This window comes from Pristiophorus japonicus, chromosome 1, assembly GCF_044704955.1.
Source record: "Pristiophorus japonicus isolate sPriJap1 chromosome 1, sPriJap1.hap1, whole genome shotgun sequence".
NCBI classification, from domain to species: domain Eukaryota; kingdom Metazoa; phylum Chordata; class Chondrichthyes; family Pristiophoridae; genus Pristiophorus; species Pristiophorus japonicus.
Window position 1 is genome coordinate 14,380,167 of NC_091977.1, and position 21,387 is coordinate 14,401,553.

At 44.1% G+C, this 21,387-nt stretch overlaps 1 protein-coding gene across 3 annotated transcripts in view; it reads right to left on the reverse strand.

The window, feature by feature from the left end:
* Nucleotides 1-15,581: 15,581 nt before the first annotated feature.
* zfyve28 (zinc finger, FYVE domain containing 28) overlaps nt 15,582-21,387 on the reverse strand; it is a 230,796-nt gene continuing 224,990 nt past the window's right edge. For all 3 annotated transcript variants that reach the window (XM_070877677.1, XM_070877670.1, XM_070877664.1), the window contains 2 exons: nt 20,434-20,537; nt 15,582-16,035 (listed from right to left, as the gene is read on the reverse strand). In XM_070877677.1, coding sequence (XP_070733778.1) covers nt 15,904-16,035; nt 20,434-20,537 — 236 coding nt within the window. In that variant the 3' untranslated portion in view covers nt 15,582-15,903. The remainder of the gene's footprint in view (nt 16,036-20,433; nt 20,538-21,387) is intronic.

The window sequence follows — 21,387 nt, forward strand, 5'->3', positions numbered from 1 at the left end:
GATCTCAGCCTCTCCTACCAGCAAATGGTAAGGCATGCTACAATTGGGGTATGCTGATAGGGTTAAATGAAGTAGGTTGGGAGGAGGCTTGTGTGGAGCATAAACGCCGGCATGGACCAGTTGGGCTAAATGGCCTGTTTCTGTGCTGTAAATACAATGTAAGACTCTGCTACAAATAGTGCTGTGGCATCTATTGTTTGAATAGTCCTGGAAGTGAGCTCAGCTGGATGACAGGATTGTAAAGATGTTGATTTCTGGGCTCTGGCTTTAACCCAGAGAAACTCCAGAGCAAGTGAGATTGTTTTTGGGGGTTAATGTCCATGTTTCACACATGGGATTTTAAGATATTCAGCATTAAACAAAGGCAAGCAAGTCACGCAACCTGCCAGTGGCAGTCTGAGATAGTTACAACCTAAATTGGACCATTTAATGTGAACTGCTGAGTATTTCAAACTTCATGGCCTGAAAGGATCCATTAAAACAAAATTAAAATGCATCCCAGTGTCAGCCGTGGCTCAGTGGGTAGCACTCTTGCCTGTGAGTCAGAAGGTTGTGGGTTCATAATCCCACTCCAGAGACTTGAGCACAAAAATCTAGGCTGACACTCCAGTGCAGTACTGAGGGAGTGCTGCACTGTCGGAGGTGCCGTCTTTCGGATGAGACGTTAAACCGAGGCACCGACTGCTCTCTCAGGTGGATGTAAAAGATCCCACGGCACTATTTCGAAGAAGAGCAGGGGAGTTATCTCTGGTGTCCTGGCCAATATTTACCCCTCAATCTGGTCATTATCACATTGCTGTTTGTGGGAGCTTGCTGTGCGCAAATTGGCTGCCAAGATTCCCACATTACAACAGCGACTACACTCCAAAAGTACTTCATTGGCTGTAAAGCGCTTTAGGATGTCTTGAGGTTGAGAAAAGCACTACATAAATGCATGTCTTTTTTTCTTTCAGCCTGCATTTGAGTTACCCTGATCTCAGCCTCCCCTACCAGCAAATGGCAGAGGGTGTTATAATTGGTCTTTGTGGTTAGAGAAAGGAAGCAAATATCAGATAGGGCTCCTGCTCCTGGTTGCCCACACTCACTAACTAGGTTCGCATATGGATAGCGGGCCACGTGAGCAAGGTGTCCGCAGGGTGACAGGCACCCACAGAGCTGGACCCCAGCAAAGAGTCAATGGCATCTTGGAGAGGGGACGAGGAGAAAACCGGTGAAAATGGCAAAAAGGTTGTCCCGAGTGGGACAATCGAACTAGCTCCGCCAGCCAGGTACATATCTGTAGGCTGGAGCGTTCATGATGATTATACCCAGGGTTCTTTCCCCTCCCACCCTGTTTGCACTTAATCAGAAATTGACCCTAATCTCAGTCAACGGGAACAAGTCCAGTAGTGACCAACTGTTACCTTGGAAACACGAGTGAGATTGGCTGGCGCCATGGCAGACAGCCCTATCCACGGGACACCTCATTCAGTTGCATGACTGGTCGTTATGGAACTCAGTGGACAAGTGACTTTCTCCCAGTACGACACCAAATGGGAGGAGGGGAATGTAGTTAATATTGAATAAGGCTGCAACAAAATACAAGACGATTTACTTGTCGTACGGGTGTGTAAATGGAAAATGAATTTCGCTGTAGGAAAGTGTGAGGTGGTGCATTTTCTTGGGAAGAATAAGGAGGTCACATACTCCTCGGAAAATAAGTGTCTAAATGGGCTACAGGAGCAAAGAGATCCAGGGGTACCAATACACGAAGCATTAAACATAGTGATGCATTAAACAGGGTTTGATAGGGTCGCCGTGGAGAAAGACTTGGATTTATGTAGCGCCTTTCATGACCACCGGACGTCTCAAAGCACTTTACAGCCAATGAAGTATTTTTGGAATGTAGTCACTGTTGTAATGTGGGAAACACGGCAGCCAATTTGCACACAGCAAGCTCCCACAAACAGCAATGTGATAATTGGGAGGATGTTTTCACTTGTGAGGGTTTCCAAAACTATGGGCTATAAATATAATATAATCAACAATAAATCTAATCGGGAATTCAGGAGAAACTTATTTACTCGGAGTGGCTAGAATGTGGAACTTACCATGACATGGAGTGGTTGAGGCAAATATCTGATAGGGTGAGATGTAGGGTGGGAGGATGGTCCTGAATGGACTGTTTCTGTGCTGTAAATCCCATGCAAGTTGATGCTTCAAACAGTGCAGTGGGCTGTTACTTCCACCTAGACTAATAGGTTAACAGCTCTCATACAAAAGACGACACCCCCCAAGACAACGCAGCACTCCCTCAGTACGGCACCAAGGTTGACTCAGCCAGCCTGCAGAGCTATACCCAACATATCACGGAGATAGCCACAGTGCACCTGTTCCAGCTGCAGACAACTCTGTCTCCTGTTGCCATCTGGGCAACGAATGGGAGTCAAGATAGGTGTGTAGAAGTTACAACACAATCGTATAGGAGAGGCTCGACCGACCAGCTGGTCTCTTCCTGTCCTTCGTTTTCATATGTTCCTATTAACACAATCCTTAGCACAGAGGGTATAGATTCAAAATTGCAGATGAGAAAAGGTGAATATATAGCTAAGAACAACTTCTTCAATAATCCAAGTTAGGGAGGCAGCAGAACTGGAGGATGTTATACCAATGGCGACTTGTGTGGGAAACAGAATTACTGAAGCATTCAACAGATGAACCTTAAAATTAGGTTAATATCAAGAAGCATCTCTTCACCGAAAGTGTTGTGGAAAACTCTCCCACAAAAAGCTAGGTCGATTGAAAACTTTAAAACTGAATTTTTTGTTCGGGAAAAGTATTATGGATCCAAGGCGAGTAAATGGAGTAGGCCGGCCCACACTGCGATATGTGAGCAGGTCTCCAGTCATCTTGGATAACCCTTGCCACTGGACCAAGACCTAGCTCTTTCAAGCCAGTGTGGTGGTTGGTGTGCAATGGCCACCACACGTTAAAAAAACACATGCACAGGCACCTTTCACCCTTCAGGATGTAGTTCGGGACCTGAAATATTAGGTCCTTCATTGAAATACCTGTGAACTCAACCTTTTTTGGCGTGGAAGCAAGTCATCCTCGCTTGGAGGGACTGCCTATGATGATGATGTAATTAAATGGTTGAATGGGCTCGACGGGCTGAATGGCCTCGTCCTGTTCCTCTGAAGTGGGATGAGTGTGTAGTGGGTGGAAAGTCTTTGCCCATGTTCCTGAAAATAAATAGCATGTCAGAGAGGGGGTGTCCGTTTTCATTTAAGTCATGGCCATGGGTACTTGTGGACTGCAGTTGCCTGAAGGAGCCAGAGCAATTTCCTCGGGCTTTACCCTGAAATTAGCCTTGGATTTTTTCCTCCTCGCTTCCTCCCGGTGACTGGGGGGATGGTGTATGAGGTTGCAATATCGAGACAGGACAAGCACTGATGGGTCTGATGGTCCCGCCTTTTTGTGAGCTTATAAACAATGACCGTGGTGTGAGCAAAATAATTCAACCTGTCCCATTGACTAGATTTATCGCTCTCCCTGGTGTTCTGGCCAATATTTATCCCTCAGCACCTAAAAAAGCAAGTGATCGGGCCAAACGTAGGTCCCTTGCAGTCGGATTCATGTGAATTTATAATGGGGAACAAAGAAATGGCACACCAATTGAACAAATACTTTGGTTCTGTCTTCACGAAGGAAGACACAAATAACCTTCTGGAAGTACTAGGGGACCGAGGGTCTAGTGAGGAGGAACTGAAGGATATCCTTATTAGGTGGGAAATTGTGTTCGGGAAATTGATGGGATTGAAGGCCGATAAATCCCCGGGACCTGATTGTCTGCATCCCAGAGTACTTAAGGAAGTGGCCCTAGAAATAGTGGATGCATTGGTGATCATTTTCCAACAGTCTATCTGGATCAGTTCCTATGGATTGGAGGGTAGCTAATGTAACACCACTTTTTAAAAGAGAGAGAAAATGGGTAATTATAAACCGGTTAGCCTAACATCAGTAGTGGGGAAAATGTTGGAATCAATTATTAAAGATGAACTAGCAGCGCATTTGGAAAGCAATGAGAGGATCGATTCAAGTCAGCATGGATTTATGAAAGGGAAATCATGCTTGACAAATTTGTAATTTTTTGAGGATGTAACTAGTAGAGTGGACAAGGGAGAACCAGTGGATGTGGTGTATTTGGACTTTCAAAAGGCCTTTGACAAGGTCCCACATAAGGGATTGGTGTGCAAATTCAAAGCACATGGTATTGGGGGTAACGTACTGATTGGTGAGCAAATTCAAAGCACAGGGTATTGGGGGTAACATACTGGCGTGGATAGAGAATTGGTTGGCAGACAGGAAGCAGAGAGTCGGGACAAACAGGTCCTTTTCGGAATGGGAGGCAGTGACTAGTGGAGTGCTGCAGAGCTCAGTGCTGGGACCCCAGCTCTTTACAATATATATTAATGATTTGGATGAAGGAATTGAGTGTAATATCTCCAAGTTTGCAGATGACACTAAACTGGGTGGGGGTGTGAGCTGTGAGGAGGACACTAAGAGGCTGCAGGGTGATTTGGACAGGTTAGGTGAGTGGCAGATGCAGTATAATGTGGATAAATGTGAGGTTATCCACTTTGCTGGCAAAAATACGAAGGCAGAATATTATCTGAATGGCAGCAGAGTAGGAAAGGGGAGGTACAACGAGACCTGGGTGTCATGGTTCATCAAGTCATTGAAAGTTGGCATGTAGGTACAGCAGGCTGTGAAGAAAGCAAATGGCATGTTGGCCTTCATAGCTATGGGAGAGTTATAGGAGCAGGGAGGTCTTACTGCAGTTGTACAGGGCCTTAGTGAGGCCTCAGCTGGAATAGTGAGTTCAGTTTTGGTCTCCTGAGAAAGGACGTTCTAGCTATCGAGGGAGTGCAGCGAAGGTTCACCAGACTGATTCCCGGGATGGCTGGACTGACATATGAGGAGAGACTGGATCAACTGGGCCTTTATTCACTGGAGTCTTGAAGGATGAGAGAGGGGATCTCATAGAAACGTATGAGATTCTGACGGGACTCGACAGGTTAGATGCGGGAAGAATTTTCGGGATGTTGGGGAAGTCCAGAACCAGGGGACATAGTCTTAGGATAAGGGGTAGGCCATTTAGGACTGAGAGGAGAAACTTCTTCACGCAGAGAGTTGTTAACCTGTGGAATTCCCTGCCGCAGAGAGTTGTTGATGCCAGTTCATTGGATATATTCAAGAGGGAGTTAGATATGGCCCTTATGGCTAAAGGGATCAAGGGGTATGGAGAGAAAGTAGGAAAGGGTTACTGAGTAAATGATCAGCCATGATCTTATTGAATGGCGGTGCAGGCTCGAATGGCCTACTTCTACACCTATTTTCTATGTTTCTATTATCGCACTGTTGGTTGTGGGAGCTTGCTATCAGCAAATTGGCTGCTGCGTTTCCCAACCTTCAAATGAGCACACTTCCTAAAAAATGTACTTCATTGGCTGTAAAGGCTTTGGTACTTCAGTGAAAACAACGCTGAAAAAGGTAAAAATTGGGCAATACCAGACATTTGAGTGTAAAACTGCTGAGCCCTGCCGAGAACACTCTATGGCACCAGATGGCTTTTACTTTTAGCACTGCCAAACTCCTTAATTGAAGCTATATTGCACCATTAACTGATGCTCACTGGGGACCATGTTTAGATTACATGGATGCTTTTCATTTCCCTCAACGGCCATTACAGAGAAGCGATCTTTTAATCGCCATTTCCAGAGCAGGGCTCGAACCTGGGTCCCTCGAGGGTAGAAGCAGGATCTGTGTCTCCTGGACACGTTTTAGTTTGAACTCAAGTCCGTGTCATCGTATGGAGCTGTGGGGCAACTTTAACAGCCCGTTTCATTCAAAAGCACCCAGGAGTCCACTTCATTTTTATTTTTGCTTTGTTGAAAAGGGACCAACGAGGGCAATGAAAGACACAATCTCACCTGAAATCTGAAAATCGCCATATAATACTTCAACCATTTTATTTAAACACCAGAGGTAAAAGTCAGCTATTACAATTCACCGAGCAATAATTCATTAAAACTGTACCATTTATTGTGCTTTTCATCAAAGTCCTCTAGATTTTATTTAATTTGTACCATATATGAAACTACTGTATTTAAGATCTCAGATAGGTGTCATACAGCATTATAATTCAATGAAACTTAGTAATAGCATTTACAAAATGAGACCAAAGAAAGCCTTGAATAAATAGTTTACAATCCATTAAATACAATTCAAATTATACAGAGGAAACCAAACTTTGTGCATTTTATAATCAAAGTTATCGTACTTTCTTTTTTTAAAAAAAAAGCTCTTGTATCGATATTTTTTCTAAAAAGTAAAAACGCATTGCAATGTATTCAAGTGAAGCCTGAGATTATAAGCTCGATCACATAGCGTTAATGCATGGTTATTTGGTGGCTTTCCTATAGCATTCATTCCAATAAACCACAGCTGGCCTTTAGCAGTACTCTGCTGGTCCATGTGATGTGCCATCGCCTACAGTAACGGGTGGATGAGCATCGCTGTTAATTCAGCAACAGAACTGTACTTTGTTCATATGGCATTCAAGGGCAAGGGTAGCTTGCTGAAGTTTTGCAGCTTGCTTCCAATCTGATCTGAATTCGGGAAGCTGTGCCAAAAAAGCCCACCCTGTGGCAGGACGGGGCCATGACACATTGGAGCCACACTGGCAGGATGGGCTGTTACTTCTGCAAACCCCTTGGCAGCACAGGGGTCTTGGAATGAGCCGGAGACTGGAGTGTTTGCAATAGGTCGTGAGCAGGGAGAGCAGCGATACCCCGGACGGAGGAAACCATTGCAGGCTCGCCACCCTGCAGGAAGGACAGAATCGATCAACTCGCCCGTGTCCAAACCTCCTGGTGCACTTCACAGGGAAGTTCATTAATTGTATTTGGCAAAAACCCTGCCAATCTGTTCTTTGTTGACATGCCATAGCCTCCTTTGCATTTGGAACTAGAGTTCAGCCACTTGGCATCTGCCTGTCGTGAGATCCAATTTAGGGGGGGGGGGGGGGCCTAAAATCCCACTGCAGACCAACGAGGGTCTTCAGGATTCAGAGGCTTTTAATCCTGCAGCAGGCAGTAATGGTATCAAATCTGAAAGGCTTTTGATCCACCTGAGCCAGAAGTAAGGAAGGTGACATGACTTTCCCTTATGGGGAGGATATTCCAGCCCTGGAAAAGGGCACTGCCCAGCTTTACCAGATTGATACCAGCAATGAGAAGTTATAATCAGAAGGAAGGCTCAGAAAATCTGGCACTTCTCTCATTGGAATAGAAAAGGGCAAGGGTAGGGAAGGTTCCTAAAGCGGCTTCCAAAATGTTTTTAAAACGGTAAATAGTGAGAACTGATTGGCAAATTAGTGGCATGACCTGAGGACTACCACCAAAAGTTAAAAGAATCATTTTCATAGAGGGTTATTAGAATATGGACTACAAGTGAGTATTAATACTCATTAATCTCATTGGAATCATTTAAAATGGAATTGGATACATAAAAATGGAATTGGATAAGTATTTGAAAATAAATGTATAAAAGGATAAAGGGAAATAGGAAAATGGGAGGAGAGCAGAACTAACGCTAGAGTAGATATGGTCCGAATGGCCTCCTGGGCTGATTTCTATAACAAACAAGACTTTGCTTATTCTTACATACGACATGGTCCCCGTCACAAATTTACCTACCAGCTAGAACCGATGGAAGTACAGCTAATAGCCTATTAATCGTCATATTTACCAATTATTTTTTTTAAAAACTGGTCCCAAATTTCCCACCTGAGGTTATTACTGATCCTGTTCAAAGTACACCTTCAAATTCTTTACCCCTCAGCTCAGGAAAAGCTATGCACACACCGATTTTAGCTTTCTGTTTTTAATGGAGTAAAGTTAAAGCCAGTGATGTGGTGGAGCTGCCATCTGTGCCTGCGTTAAATAGCACTCAACTGGCACCTACAGGAATACTCATTAATGCGGAGCAGCGTGCTCCGGAGACAGGAGTGTTTTGTTTGGGAGTAAACCATCACCATTACCATGCGCATTGCCTCGCTGCTCACAGAATCTGCCCTGAGTGCTCGGCTCGGGCTACATTTCCCTTGGGTTTAAGACTGCTACCGATGGCTGCTTCACCACTGAGGAAATGGAGCATTTGGTTAAATGCAGGGTTGTCTAATACATTAGGCACAAGTGGTTAATTTGGGAACCCAAATATGGCTCATTGCATTTTTGATCAGTAAATAAATGAGGAATAGACATCATCAGGAGGCATGTGGTCTCAAGATAAATCTTATTGCACAAGATAAAAGTTCACGGGGTTGGGGGTAATATGATAGGGGGCATGGATAGAGGATTGGCTAACGAACAGAAAACAGAATGTCGGGATAAATGGTTCATTCTGGAGTTGGCAATCAATAGCCAGTGGGGTGCCGCAGGGATCAGGGCTGGGACCCCAACTATTTACAATCTATATTAATAACTTGGAAGAAGGGACCGAGTGTAACGTAGCCAAGTTTGCTGACGATACAAAGATGGTGGAAAAGGCAATGTCTGAGGACACAAAAAATCTGCAAAAGGACATAGACAGACTAAGTGAGTGGGCAAAAATTTGGCAGATGGAGTATAATGTTGCAAAGTGTGAGGTCATGCACTTTGGCAGAAAAAAAATCAAAGAGCAAGTTATTATTTAAATGGAGAAAAATTGCAAAGTGCTGCAGTACATCGGGACCTGGGGGTATTTGTGCATGAAACACAAAAGATTAGTATGCAGGTACAAGCAAGTGATCAGGAAGGCCAATGGAATTTTGGCCTTTATTGTAAAGGGGATGGAGTATAAAAGCAGGGAAGTCTTGCTACAGCTATACAAGGTATTGGTGAGGCCACACCTGGAATACTGTGTGCAGTTTTGTTTTCCATATTTACGAAAGGATATACTTGCTTTGGAGGCAGTTCAGAGAAGGTTCATTAGGTTGATTCCAGAGAGGAGGGGGTTGACCTATGAGGAAAGGTTGAGTAGATTGGGCCTCTACTCATTGGAATCCAGAAGATTGAGAGGTGATCTTATCAAAATGTATAAGATTATGAGGGGGTGGATGCAGAGAAAATGCTTCCACTGATGGGGGAGACTAGAACTAGGGGACATAATAGAATAAGGGGCCGCCCATTTAAAACTGAGATGAGAAATTTATTTTCTCAGAGGGTTGTAAATCTGTGGAATTTGCTGCCTCAGAGCTGTGGAAGCTGGATATTGAATACATTTAAGACAGAAAGAGACAGTTTCTTAACCGTTAAGGGAATAAGGGGTTATGGCGAGAGGGCGGGGAAGTGGAGCTGAGTCCATGATTGGATCAGCCAAGATCATATAAAATGGCAGAGCAGGCTCAAGGGGCTGTATGACCTATTCCTGATCCTATTTCTTGTGTTTTTATATTCAATACTCATTTGCACGGCTTATGCCTGTAGACTTTAACCTTTTTCTGCGTTTCTTGGTAAAATAAGACAGACAAACAGCAGAGTGTGAAAGTATTTTTTGATCATTTTGTCCGCTTTACTTTATTTGTTAGTCCTAAATGGCCGACCAAAAAGCAGTGAGATGAGGAGTAATCATCTTCACAGAGGGTTGTGAATCTATGGAATTCTCTACCCTAAAGGGTTGTGGATGCTCACTCGTTGAGTATACTCAAGGCGGAGATCGATAGATTCTTGGATTCTAGGGAAACGAAGGGATTATGGAGATCGGGCAGGGAAGTGGAGTTGAGGTCGATGATCAGCCATGATCTTATTGAATGGTGGAGCAGGCTCGAGGGGCCGAATGTTCTACTCCTGCTCCTAATTCTCATGTTCTTAATCTGTTGAAATAGTGTGTAACATGGGTGAAAACGCCAGACTTCCGATTGATGGAAACACCAGCAACATTATATGGAGACGGGACCGGTCAACTTGACCAATCGGAATAACCGCTCCAGGCCAGCAGAAGAAAGCAAACTCAGCCAGTAATGAGCAGTTCCAACGCAGTTTCAATGGTGAAGCAGCCACTTAATTGGTTGCAGACTAAAGGAAAGGAAATGTATCCCAAGTTGCGTTTTCTCAGCAGATTGTGTGAGCAGTGAGGCAGCCATAGCAATGGGCAGGTAGTGTACAGCCATATTCTGGATGGACAGTAGGGGAGGGCCCGATGTGGATGGAGAGCAGGGGATGGGTCAGACATGTCCCGTTGAGAGAGTTAACATTCTCAGCAATTGCTCGGAGATGAATTTAAAGTACTGCTCGCAACTGCTGGTCAAAAACAGAGAAGCTGCACCAAGATGAGAGTGTCGGGTAGAATTCCAAACACTGATGAAAAAGACAGACTGTAAAGTTTTTGTACCGAAGGGTGGTCCTGTACTTTACATAAAAGCGCGATTTACTAAAATTAGCAAACGGTATTTCCGTAGCCTCACCCGTGGCTAGTCAGCGATTTCTGTTGGACAACACTGGTTAAATGGAATGCATGTGAAATTAGGGTTTGACTACTCAATCTAGAATGCAGAGAAACCGATTCAGAAACACTTTTCAGTTAATATAAAGACATTTATGTGGAACATAAGGAGCTGATTGTGGGAAAAAAAAAAACTTGAGGACCTCGGATGATGCAGTAATTAACAATTCCCTAAACAATTGCTTACAGAAAGGAAAACACAAACATCCTTTCTAATTTGCAACAGACCAATTTTGATTTAAAAAATCAAAATAAATATACTGTGTTCTATTAATTCAAAGTCACTTAATTCACATTATTTGAATTCAATTTTTTTTTGCGCAGGAATAAAGTCGACTTGAGATTATTGGGAGTGGACTGTGTACTTGCCGTTTTCTTAAACTGCACAGACATGCTCACACAAGGAGGTGGAGCTACAAGAAACACTGTCCTTATGGGACAACTCTACTGGCCGGGGAAGAACCAACAATGAACCAGCACTGGAATGCTCACTGAGCCTCAAACAAGCAGTCCAAAATTATATTTCATTATATTCAAAGCTTTAATTGTCTGGACAGGGTAGATAGAATCGGTTTCCACTGTCAGAAGGGTCGCGAACCAGAGATTTAAGATGATTTTCAAAGAACCAAGCAAGAAAAAATCCTTTTTGACGCAGCGAGTGGTTAGGATCTGGAATGCACGGCCTGAAAGGGTGGTGGAGGCAGACTCAATTTTATCTTTCAAAAGTGAGTTGGATAAGTTTTGCAGGAAAAGGGCAGGAGAGTGGGACTAGCTGAGAGGCGGCATGATTTGAACAGGCCGAATGGCCTGCTTCCGTGCTGTAACCATTCTGTGATTCTATGAAAATATGCAAAGGCATCTGCTGGACAGCGCACTCTCCCCTGTTTTGTTCTTTTTGCTCCCACTGTATTGGACAAAGTGCAGCTCAGTGATTCGGACATGGCACAAATATGTTTTACCACCCGCACAAATTAGCCTGTGATCAAACCCCAGTTAGTCCATCGGATGCTGAAGGAAAGGGATTTTCCCATTTGTAAATATCAAATGTTGTACACTTGAAAAATCAAGTAGCAAGGTTAGAAATCTGAGTTAATGCTGAAACAATTAACACAGCTCAATGATATAGTGCTCGATTTGGGGAAAGGGCCTCTGATCCGTCTGAACAGCACGGTCGGTCAAAGTCTGCCTCCTGGGTGGGGGTGGAGAGAACATCTGTACAACGTGGAGTGAGTTTTCAAAACTGTTACCAGCGCTGTAAACTATTGGAGAACAGGAATTCGGCTGCATCCCAGGCTCCATGGTAACCGCTCCAAGCCATATATTGGACAGGATCATAACAGTCAGCCTACATCCGTTCCCAGAGAAACATGTCAGTGCCAAACAGCCCAACCTGCAGCGAGCTCAGCGAGTGGGTTTACAAATACGGGTGTTAATGTGACAGGCTTTGCGAATTCAGAAACCAAAACACTGGAAACAGATTCTGTTGGGTTGCTTAATATCTCAAATGTGATTACTGACAAGACGTGTCACATACTTTCCGGTCACTATTCCAAAATTCACTTGCCACAACTGTTGTCCCGAAGCAGTTTACAGGAGATTACCGGAATACAGGTACATGAGCTGCCAACAGGCAAATCGATTGCTACTCATCTATCTCTACAGGAGCAAGAGCAGGGCATGTCACAGAAAGAAACGGGGCAGAATCTGGACCAACAGATCCAACATAATTACAGTATTTAATTTGTAGAAAAGTCACGATAACCAACACTCAAGTCAATTACGATGCCAAACACAATAAAGGAGTGGTGTGGATGGTTGATGCCTCAACAGTAAGAGAAAAGACTACTGGATTGTGCCCATGATTAGCCCCATATTCCAGTCACCCTAGCCAGGGGAGGGGGAGGGGGGGCAGGGGGGAGAGGGGCAAGGTAAACAGTGGAGATGAAATGGTCAACTGGTTTGTCCCATGATTACTCGATCTCCCAGTATCCCAGTCACAGCACTGGAATGAGATGGAACCCTTGCAGTGGCGATGGAAGAAAGGGTGAACCACCTTCGTCTAAAGGCTTAATAGCAATAGAAAGGATAATGCAAGTTCGTCTAAAGGCTTAATAGCAATAGAAAGGATAATGCAAGTTCGTCTAAAGGCTTAATAGCAATAGAAAGGATAATGCAAGTTCGTCTAAAGGCTTAATAGCAATAGAAAGGATAATGCAAGCAAATTTTAAAAAAACTTCACACCCATGCCGATATTCAACATATGGCCCTTGCTTCTTAAAGCTCTCGCACCACTGGGGGTTTTCCTCGCCTCGTGTGTGTCCTTTTGTAGACTAATTGGTAGAGATTGATTGCTGTGATGAGTGACCATCTTTAAAAAAGGGACAAGTCCAACTGCGGCAACTACAGAGGAATTTCCCTGTTATCAGCCACTGGGAAAGTCATCGCTAGAATCCTTCTAAACCGTCTTCTCCCTGTGGCTGAGGAGCTCCTCCCGGAGTCACAGTGCGGATTCCGTCCACTATGGGACACAGTGAACATGATCTTTACAGCGCGACGACTGCGAGAGAAATGCAGGGAACAGCACCCACCCTTGTACATGGCCTTCTTTGACCTCACAAAGGACTTTGACACTGTTAACCACAGGGGACTATGGAGCGTGCTCCACCGTTTCGGTTGCCTGAAAAAGTTTGTCGCCATCCTCTGCCTGCTCCATGGCGACATGCAAGCTGTGATCCTGACCAATGGATCCACCACAGACCCAATCAACATCCGAACCGGGGTCAAGCAGGGCTGCGTCATCGCGTCGACCCTCTTCTCGAGTCAATTAGGGGGAGGGTGGCAAAACGGGAGAAAAGCAGAACTTTGAAAGTTAGCTGCCTGAATATATTAATCTAGGCTGTTTCCTTGGAGGCGGGGGGGGGGAAGGAAGAGAGGAGTGGAAAGAGGAAAGGGAAGGAGATGTTTTTGAACCGTCGTTGCTAAACTTGTGTACAACACAATACTGCCAACAGAACGCCCTGCACTCCCTGAAGAACGTATGCTTTTACATTGCCTATGATCTGCATCGGAAACAGATGGGAGGTTGGAATTAACATTTACTTTGGGATAATATTCTCAAGGCTTTTGTTTCAAAGGGGCGGGGAGGAAAGTTGTCACATTCCCTTCTTCCCAAGGTTATCAAGTGGTGATAAGTCTTACAACTGCAGCAAATCCGTGGAAAATGCTTCCGAAGGTTCTCTCCACCCAGCATACTTGTCCTGTACACAGCCAAGTCCTTACAAACAAGTTTGGGAAAGGAGTTAGATATTTTTCACAGATTAAAATCCCCTACCATTAGGATTTCAGGATACACTGACTATATTGCACTAAATACAAGCCATTTCCAGCAATCTGTCTCAACATTGTCATTAACCTCCAACACTCTTCAGATGTCTGTCCCCCACAAATCATTTAAGCCACGCAGTTGTTGGATTCATGCAGTGATTGGTCACAACTGGTAAATGGATCATTGTTTTGTTGTATTATAATTGGCTCCTACAAGATTCTTTTGTTTGTTCTTAAGACAGTGTCAGTCTTCTGTCAAGTACTTTGCTTATTTTTGCAATAGAAATTACTTACAAACAAATAAAATGAGATAGGAAGGTGGTTAATTTAATGTTAATTATATGGAACTGGGCTGAACTAACTCAGACTTATGAGCTCCTTAATGGCCTAATGGGCAAAGGCACTGCCCAGTGCAGTACTGAGCTATCCAAGGCAGAACTTCCCGGGTTCAATCCCCGGTTTATGCTGAATGAGCCGATCCCAGCTGCAGTGGCAACAGTAGGGATGCTACAATTGTTTTCTCAGCTGCACAGCGCAGAGGTGGGGAGGAGGATGAGAGGAAACCCTTGCTGTGTGAAGTTTGTGGATATCAGTCAAGAGGAAGTTTGCGGTTCCGTGCTATGCCATCCAGTCAAAAAGCCAGCCAACACTCATGGTATCGGCTGACAAATGGAGAGTGGTTACTCAGGTGTGTTACCGCGTCAATGACCGTGGAACTGTATCCAGCCAAGACCAATCATCTTCAGGGGTGGGAGAACATTTTGGGTGGGGCAAGATTTCAGGCCAATGGTTCAACTGGTAAAAGCAGCATGTATCTGAGCCACGTGTGGTCACCACAGCTTTGCTTGCTGAGTTTATGCTGTTAGTGCTCAGCCACTCTAGCAGTAAGGGGCACATAAATGGTTTTAGTACCCTTTGCCTAAAGAAAAATAAATACTGTATATACTGGAACTAGACAAAATGTAAAGTTTCCAAGTTAACCATTAATTGTGCATCTGAACAGCAAGATTTTGGTTACCCATTTAAATACTGCAGTCACACACAAGTAACTACCCAACATCAATACCTTATTTAACTTCATTTCTAAACTCTTAAATTACTCTGCCAACTTTTTCTTTCCTGTTCCCAATGTGTGCGCAGCAGCTGCCATTGGGCAACCTGCTCCCAGGTTCCTGAAAGAAGGGAGCTGTCCAGGGTCCCCCCCCCGCCCTCTGATCTTTCCAGTGAGGTGATGTCTGGTGTCTGCTCAATATCCCCACCACAGCACAGTTCAGATCATGAACTCTGCAGTGTGGGCATCCAGTCACCACAATGCAGCATCAACCTGCCACACACACAAAAGGCAATGGCATCACTTGCTCGTCAAAAGTGAGAGAGAGAGAGAGAGATCCAAATCAACCGCAAAACTCAACAGGAATGTTAAAGAAAAGTGTATAGATCTCGTGTCACTTGACGCTCAGGGTGGGAGGTTTCTGCTGAAGGCAACTTGAACAGCGGCGTTACTGCAGCTCGACAGAAAATGGCATTAACTTTGAAGCAGTCCAGATAGAATTTCCCTAGAATCTCTCTCTCCTGATCGCCAACAGAAATCCAGATCGTTTCTGCTGCGATTAGATGAGCATTACCACATGAACAGTCATCAGCGTACAGAAGTAGGAACGTAAGGAAGGCCAGTATCCCAAGCCCTCCAAAAGGATCTCCCCCCCCACCCACCCCGGACTGCCTTCCTTCAGTTCAGGATATCTTTAGGCTCCGATACAAATTTGTGGAAGACCGTACCATAGCGGAACAGCTATGGAAGCTCAGTACTTCCTTTTAGCAGCTCATTATCAAAATGCATTTAAAAAAAGGTCAGTACAAAAAATTTGCACTTGGAGTAGAAGCGTCTCTCTCAGATCTACCTGGTTGGCTCTGTCGAGAAAGGCTTATCCAAATTTCCATTCCAACCAAGATAAAACCAATGCCAACCCATCTAACTGGTGGCATCCAACAGCCGCTGCGCCCATGTTGAACTAGTCCATGCGTGCCAGAACCAGACCTCTCACGCAGCAGTTATCAGATGCTAGCTTTGTCGCTGTAGAAGGGCGTCACGTGGAACATGTAGCAGTGTGTGCAGACCCGGACTGGTTTCATCTGGCCGTATCGAGGTAAGGGAGCAGAATGAGAAGAGCAACGTGAGCAGAAGATCTGTTAAATGAAAAGGCATTTAAACTTCATACACGGAGCAGAAATAGGTTAACAACCGAGCTCTGGAGGCTCCAGTAACACTTAAAATGAAGACGCGGACATACATAAATTTACATGGAATTTACAGCTGAGTCAGGCCATTCGGCCCAACTGCTCCACACGAGCCACCTCCCACCCTACTTCATCTCACCCTATCAGCGTATCCTTCTATTCCTTTCTCCCTCATGTACCTATCTAGATTCTCCTTAAATACAACCAGTCTATTTGCCTAAACTGCTCCATGTGATAGCATGTTCCACATTCCCATCACTCCATGGGTAAAGAAGTTTCTTATTGGATTTATTAGTGATATTATATTATATTTATGGCCCTTTGTTTTGGAATCCTCATATATCCATTCTGGAGCTACCTTGCCTTTATTTTTTTTTTTAAAAAACATCCATTCATTGCAACAGATGTTTCTTCTTCCACAAATCATACAATACTCTTTCATCGCAGAAGCTCGCAAGCACCATGTTTTTAGCTCAATGTGCTCAGAAGAATTGACATTAAAAAAATTCAGCTAGGCTCTAGCAGTGAGCCACAGTCTCTCCCCCCCCGCCACTCTCCTCATTTCGGTAGTTGCAATTTCTCATGTAGCATTAAAGATGCTAAAATATTTTCATTTCGAATTGTATCCTTGAACGATTTTCTGATATTTGGTTCCACAGGGGGCTGGGTGCTGGACAGTACTTCGCCCAAGTCACCATTCTTCACGTGCAAGCCCAGACAGAATGCGCAACCGGGTTGTTTTACCCATGGGAGCATCGCAGCCTAGCGGCCGCATCCGCTTCTCAGCTGGGGTTTCTAACAAAGGGTCATCGACCTGAAACGTTAACTCTGTTTCTCTCTCCACAGACGCTGAGTGTTTCTAGCACTTTTTGGCTTTTATTTCAGATTTCAGCACCCGCAGTATTTTGCTTCTCTAAATAGCAATCGGGAACCTCCCACCTGCCACAACGGCAAAGGTATGGCAGGGCCCATACCAGAGATCGGCGAACTCAGTACATTGCTAACGCGGGAGAAATTATAGCTGTTTGAGAACGGAAAAGGAGCAGTTTAAGAAAAAAAAAAAGAGTTGGGTTGATTATGCAGAACTGAAATGTGAAGATTGTTGCCGTTGGAATTTGAACTCGCGTCTCTGGATCATTAGTCCAGGCCTCTGGATTAGCAGTCCAGTAACACAACCACACCCGCTGACTCCTGATCAAGACTCCTTCGTTTGGATTCCCTCAACCAGAGAAAATAGTTTCTCTGTATCTATCCTATTGAATCGCTTTGCATTCTAACCCTCTCAAAATAAAGGTCAACACTCCATTAGCCTTTTTGATTACGTTTTGTGCCTGTGCACTAGCTTTTAGTGACTTGTGTACAAGAACATCCAAATCCCTTTGCTGCATCACAGATCTTAGTCTCTCACCATGAAGAAAATATTCCGATGTGTCTTTCTCGGATCCAAAGTTGATGATCTCATACCTGTACATTGAACTCCCATCTTTCTTTGTTCACTCACTTAATTAGTCCATGTCCCTTTGTACCTTCCTGCTCCTGTCTACACAATTTAACATCTCTTCTAATTTAGAGTCATCTGCAAACTTGAATATATAAAACTCTATTCCTTAATTCAAGTCATTAATATATAGGGTAGAAGTACAAATCCCTGAGTAACACCACGTCACCTCTGGCCAATCAGAAAAGGATATTATTATCCCTGGCTTCTACCCAATGTCCAATCCATGTCACAAGGTTACCTCTAATTCTGGGAGTTTCAATTTTTGCAAATCTCTGGTGCAGAACCATATTAAATTCCCTCTGGAAGTTCAAATAGACAACATCCATAGAGAATCTCCGATCCACCATACTCGTGATCTCCTCAATCAACTGGATTGGACAGCCATGACCTACTCTTCTCAAAGCCATGCTAACTGACTTTGATCATCTCATTCTTGTCCACGTGCTCAGTCACTCTGTCCCCGATGACAGGTTGGAGTAACTGCCCCAAAACCGATGGGTCTGCAGTTAACTGGGGTCTCTCTCTCTCTCTCTCTCTCTCTCTCTCTCTCTCTCTCTCTCTCTCTCTCTCTCTCTCTCTCTCTCTCTCTCTCTTTTGCAATTTTACAATCCAGGGGCACAATACCTGAACCTAGAGAGCTTTGTAAAATTATGACGAATGCACCTGCAATTTCCTCATTCAATACTTTTAATATTCTCAGTTGGGGTTGGGGGGGGTGACAAAGAGAACCATCAGTTCTTGGACATTTGGCTATCTTAAATCCAATAATTTTATGTCCTCAAAAATCTTGCGCCTGAAAAAGTAGGTGCATAGCCTATTTTTACAAGCGCAAATGTTTTAAAAAAACACAAACATTTCAAAATAAAGTTATTAAAACATATTTTTATTAAAAACCCTCCCCACAATGGTAAGTTTATTGAAGGAAACTTAAAAAAAAACAGGAAATTATTTTGTTTTAAGACATCAATGACTAATTTAAATGAAATAGTATAATTATTTTCTATTTTTTTTATTAGTGTTTTGGGTGTTTGGGGCTGTGTTTTGGGTGTTTCGGGCTTTATCACAATCATAGTAATATGAGGTTAGGACTCTGTGGAACTCCTATTACTATGATACTTTATCTGATTGGCTGCCCAGAGCCATGTGACTCCAGCTCTATGCCTGCACACGTGTCGACATGCACGCGCTGCGAATCGCAGCTGAATGAGGCCTCAGCATCGGAAAGTCGAACGTGGGAAGCAGCTTAAGGTAAAGTGCGTATTTTCCTCTAAAATACCCGCGGGAAGGCCAAAACGGAATTTGAGGGCCAATATGTTCATCCCACTATATTTAATATGTTGCTAACATTGACCAGAGGAAATCATGTCCTACTCTCCCCTTGCACAGTGCCCAAACTAAAATCTCTTCACTCTTTTAATCTGCTCTTGGGATGTGGGTGACTCTGGCAAGGCAGTATTTATTGCCACCCCTTGCTTGCCCCAAGGATATTAAGAAGCCAATCAAGTAGTGTGGGGCTGGAGTCACATGTAGGCCAGTCTGGGCAGTGAGAGTAGATTCCCACCCATGTTGTGTAGAGGACAGAGAGGCTGCAAAGAGATTTAGATAGGTTAAGCGAATGGGCTAAGGTTTGGCAGATGGAATACAATGTCGGAAAATGTGAGGTCATCCACCTTGGGGAAAAAAACCCAGTAAAAGGGATTATTATTTGAATGGGGAGAAATTACAACATGCTGCGGTGCAGAGGGACCTGGGGGTCCTTGTGTATGAATCCCAAAACGTTAGTTTGCAGGTACAGCAGGTAATCAGGAAGGCGAATGGAATGTTGGCCTTCATTGAGAGAGGGATGGAAAACAAAAGCAGGGAGGTCCTGCTGCAACTGTACAGGGTATTGGTGAGGCCGCACCTGGAGTACTGCGTGCAGTTTTGGTCACCTTTCTTAAGGAAGGATATCCTAGCTTTGGAGGGGGTACAGAGACAATTCACTAGGCTGATTCCAGAGATGAGGGGGTTACCTTATGATGATAGAATGAGTAGACTGGCTCTTTACTTGTTGGAGTTCAGAAGGATTAGAGGTGATCTTATAGAAACATTTAAAATAATGAAAGAGATAGACAAGATAGAGGCAGAGAGGTTGTTTCCACTGGTCGGGGAGACTAGAACTAGGGGGCACAGCCTCAAAATACGGGTGAGCCAATTTAAAACCGAGTTGAGAAGGAATTTCTTCTCCCAGAGGGTTGTGAATCTGTGGAATTCTCTGCCCAAGGAAGCAGTTGAGGCTAGCTCATTGAATGTATTCAAATCACAGATAGATTGATTTTTAACCAATAAGGGAATTAAGGGTTACGGGGAGCGGGCGGGTAAGTGGAGCTGAGTCCACGGCCAGATCAGCCATGATCTTGTTGAATGGCGGAGCAGGCTCGAGGGGCTAGATGGCCTACTCCTGTTCCTTATGTTCTTTTGTTCTTATGAAGGACATTAGTAAATCAGTTGGGTTTTTAGAACAATCTGGTGCCGTTAAGTGTCTAATTTTCTGGTGTTAGCCCAAAAATCAGCAGATTTATGAATTTGATTTCACACCTTGCCATGATGGGATTTGAACTGCTGGGTTGCACGTTCAATACCACAACCAATAGGATGCTGTACTTCGTAGCTAGGTCATGAAACAAGTCCGTCACCTAGCTCTCAATTCCAATCAGCACCACTGCCAGTGAGGGACCCGAAGATAGATCAAGTGAAACCAGATTGTTCTTTTAATGGATTTCAGAAAGAGATATTCTATTTACTTTTGTGCAGGAAACCCATTTAATTTAAAAGCTTCCATCCAAGAGCAGCGCTTAATCGATTACCTTTCCACAACTTCTGCAGTGATGCTTTCTTCGGATCACAGTGAATGGCGCCTTGCATGCAGTACAGTAGCTGCAGACTTCATCTGGTACCCATTCTGGAGGATCTATCACAAACAGGAAAAGGGGAGACTCCTTCAGTAACAGTTTTCATTCACCCAACAATGACAGCAATTTCTCCTCCCCAGCCACCACTTACTGGTGCAAACTAATGGTTGTAAACACAACATAACTACATTGCTGATCATTTAAAACTTGCGCAATCATGTAATTTAATCTTAGAATTCATCAAGTGGGACACCGCTGAATACAATTCCTTTGGAATATCTCAGGTGTCCAAATTAACAGTACGCGCCAATACATGATACTTAAAGGAGGAAAGTACGGGCGTGCGTGTGTGTATGTTGTGCATGTGTGTGTGTGTGGAGGGGTAGCGTCAGTGGAAATATACTGAATGGAATCCCTCCTATGGTAGTCAATGTAATACCTGCTCACCTCACAACAACCTAGAGTTTGAAATAGAAACCAATAATCAAGTTCTGGGGCTGCTCTAAATTGCTCACTTGGCAATCTCTGGTGAGATTATACGCCGCTTACAACGGTGAAAAGTATGCCTGGAGCAAATACCGCCCTCTCCCCACTCCCAGCTGCACTTACTTCAATTCATTTTTATAATGGACTTATTTTCATCCCTTATTTCAAAGAGCTGCTGTTCCAATACTTTCAAGATTTTCATTTGATCAGGTTCAAGTGGCGACATTCCCGTGCTGTCAGTCAAGAGGAGGGCAATCTCTGGGCCGAACAGAGTAGTGGACAAAAAAAAAATACACACAAACAAAACAGCTTTGTGCACATCTTCAGTGTTAGGGGCAGTCCGCATCCTTCACACACAGTGCCCATGTGTTTCCAGTGAGTCTAACAGTGAGCTCAAGTTATCTGGAAACAGTCCCTCTCAAA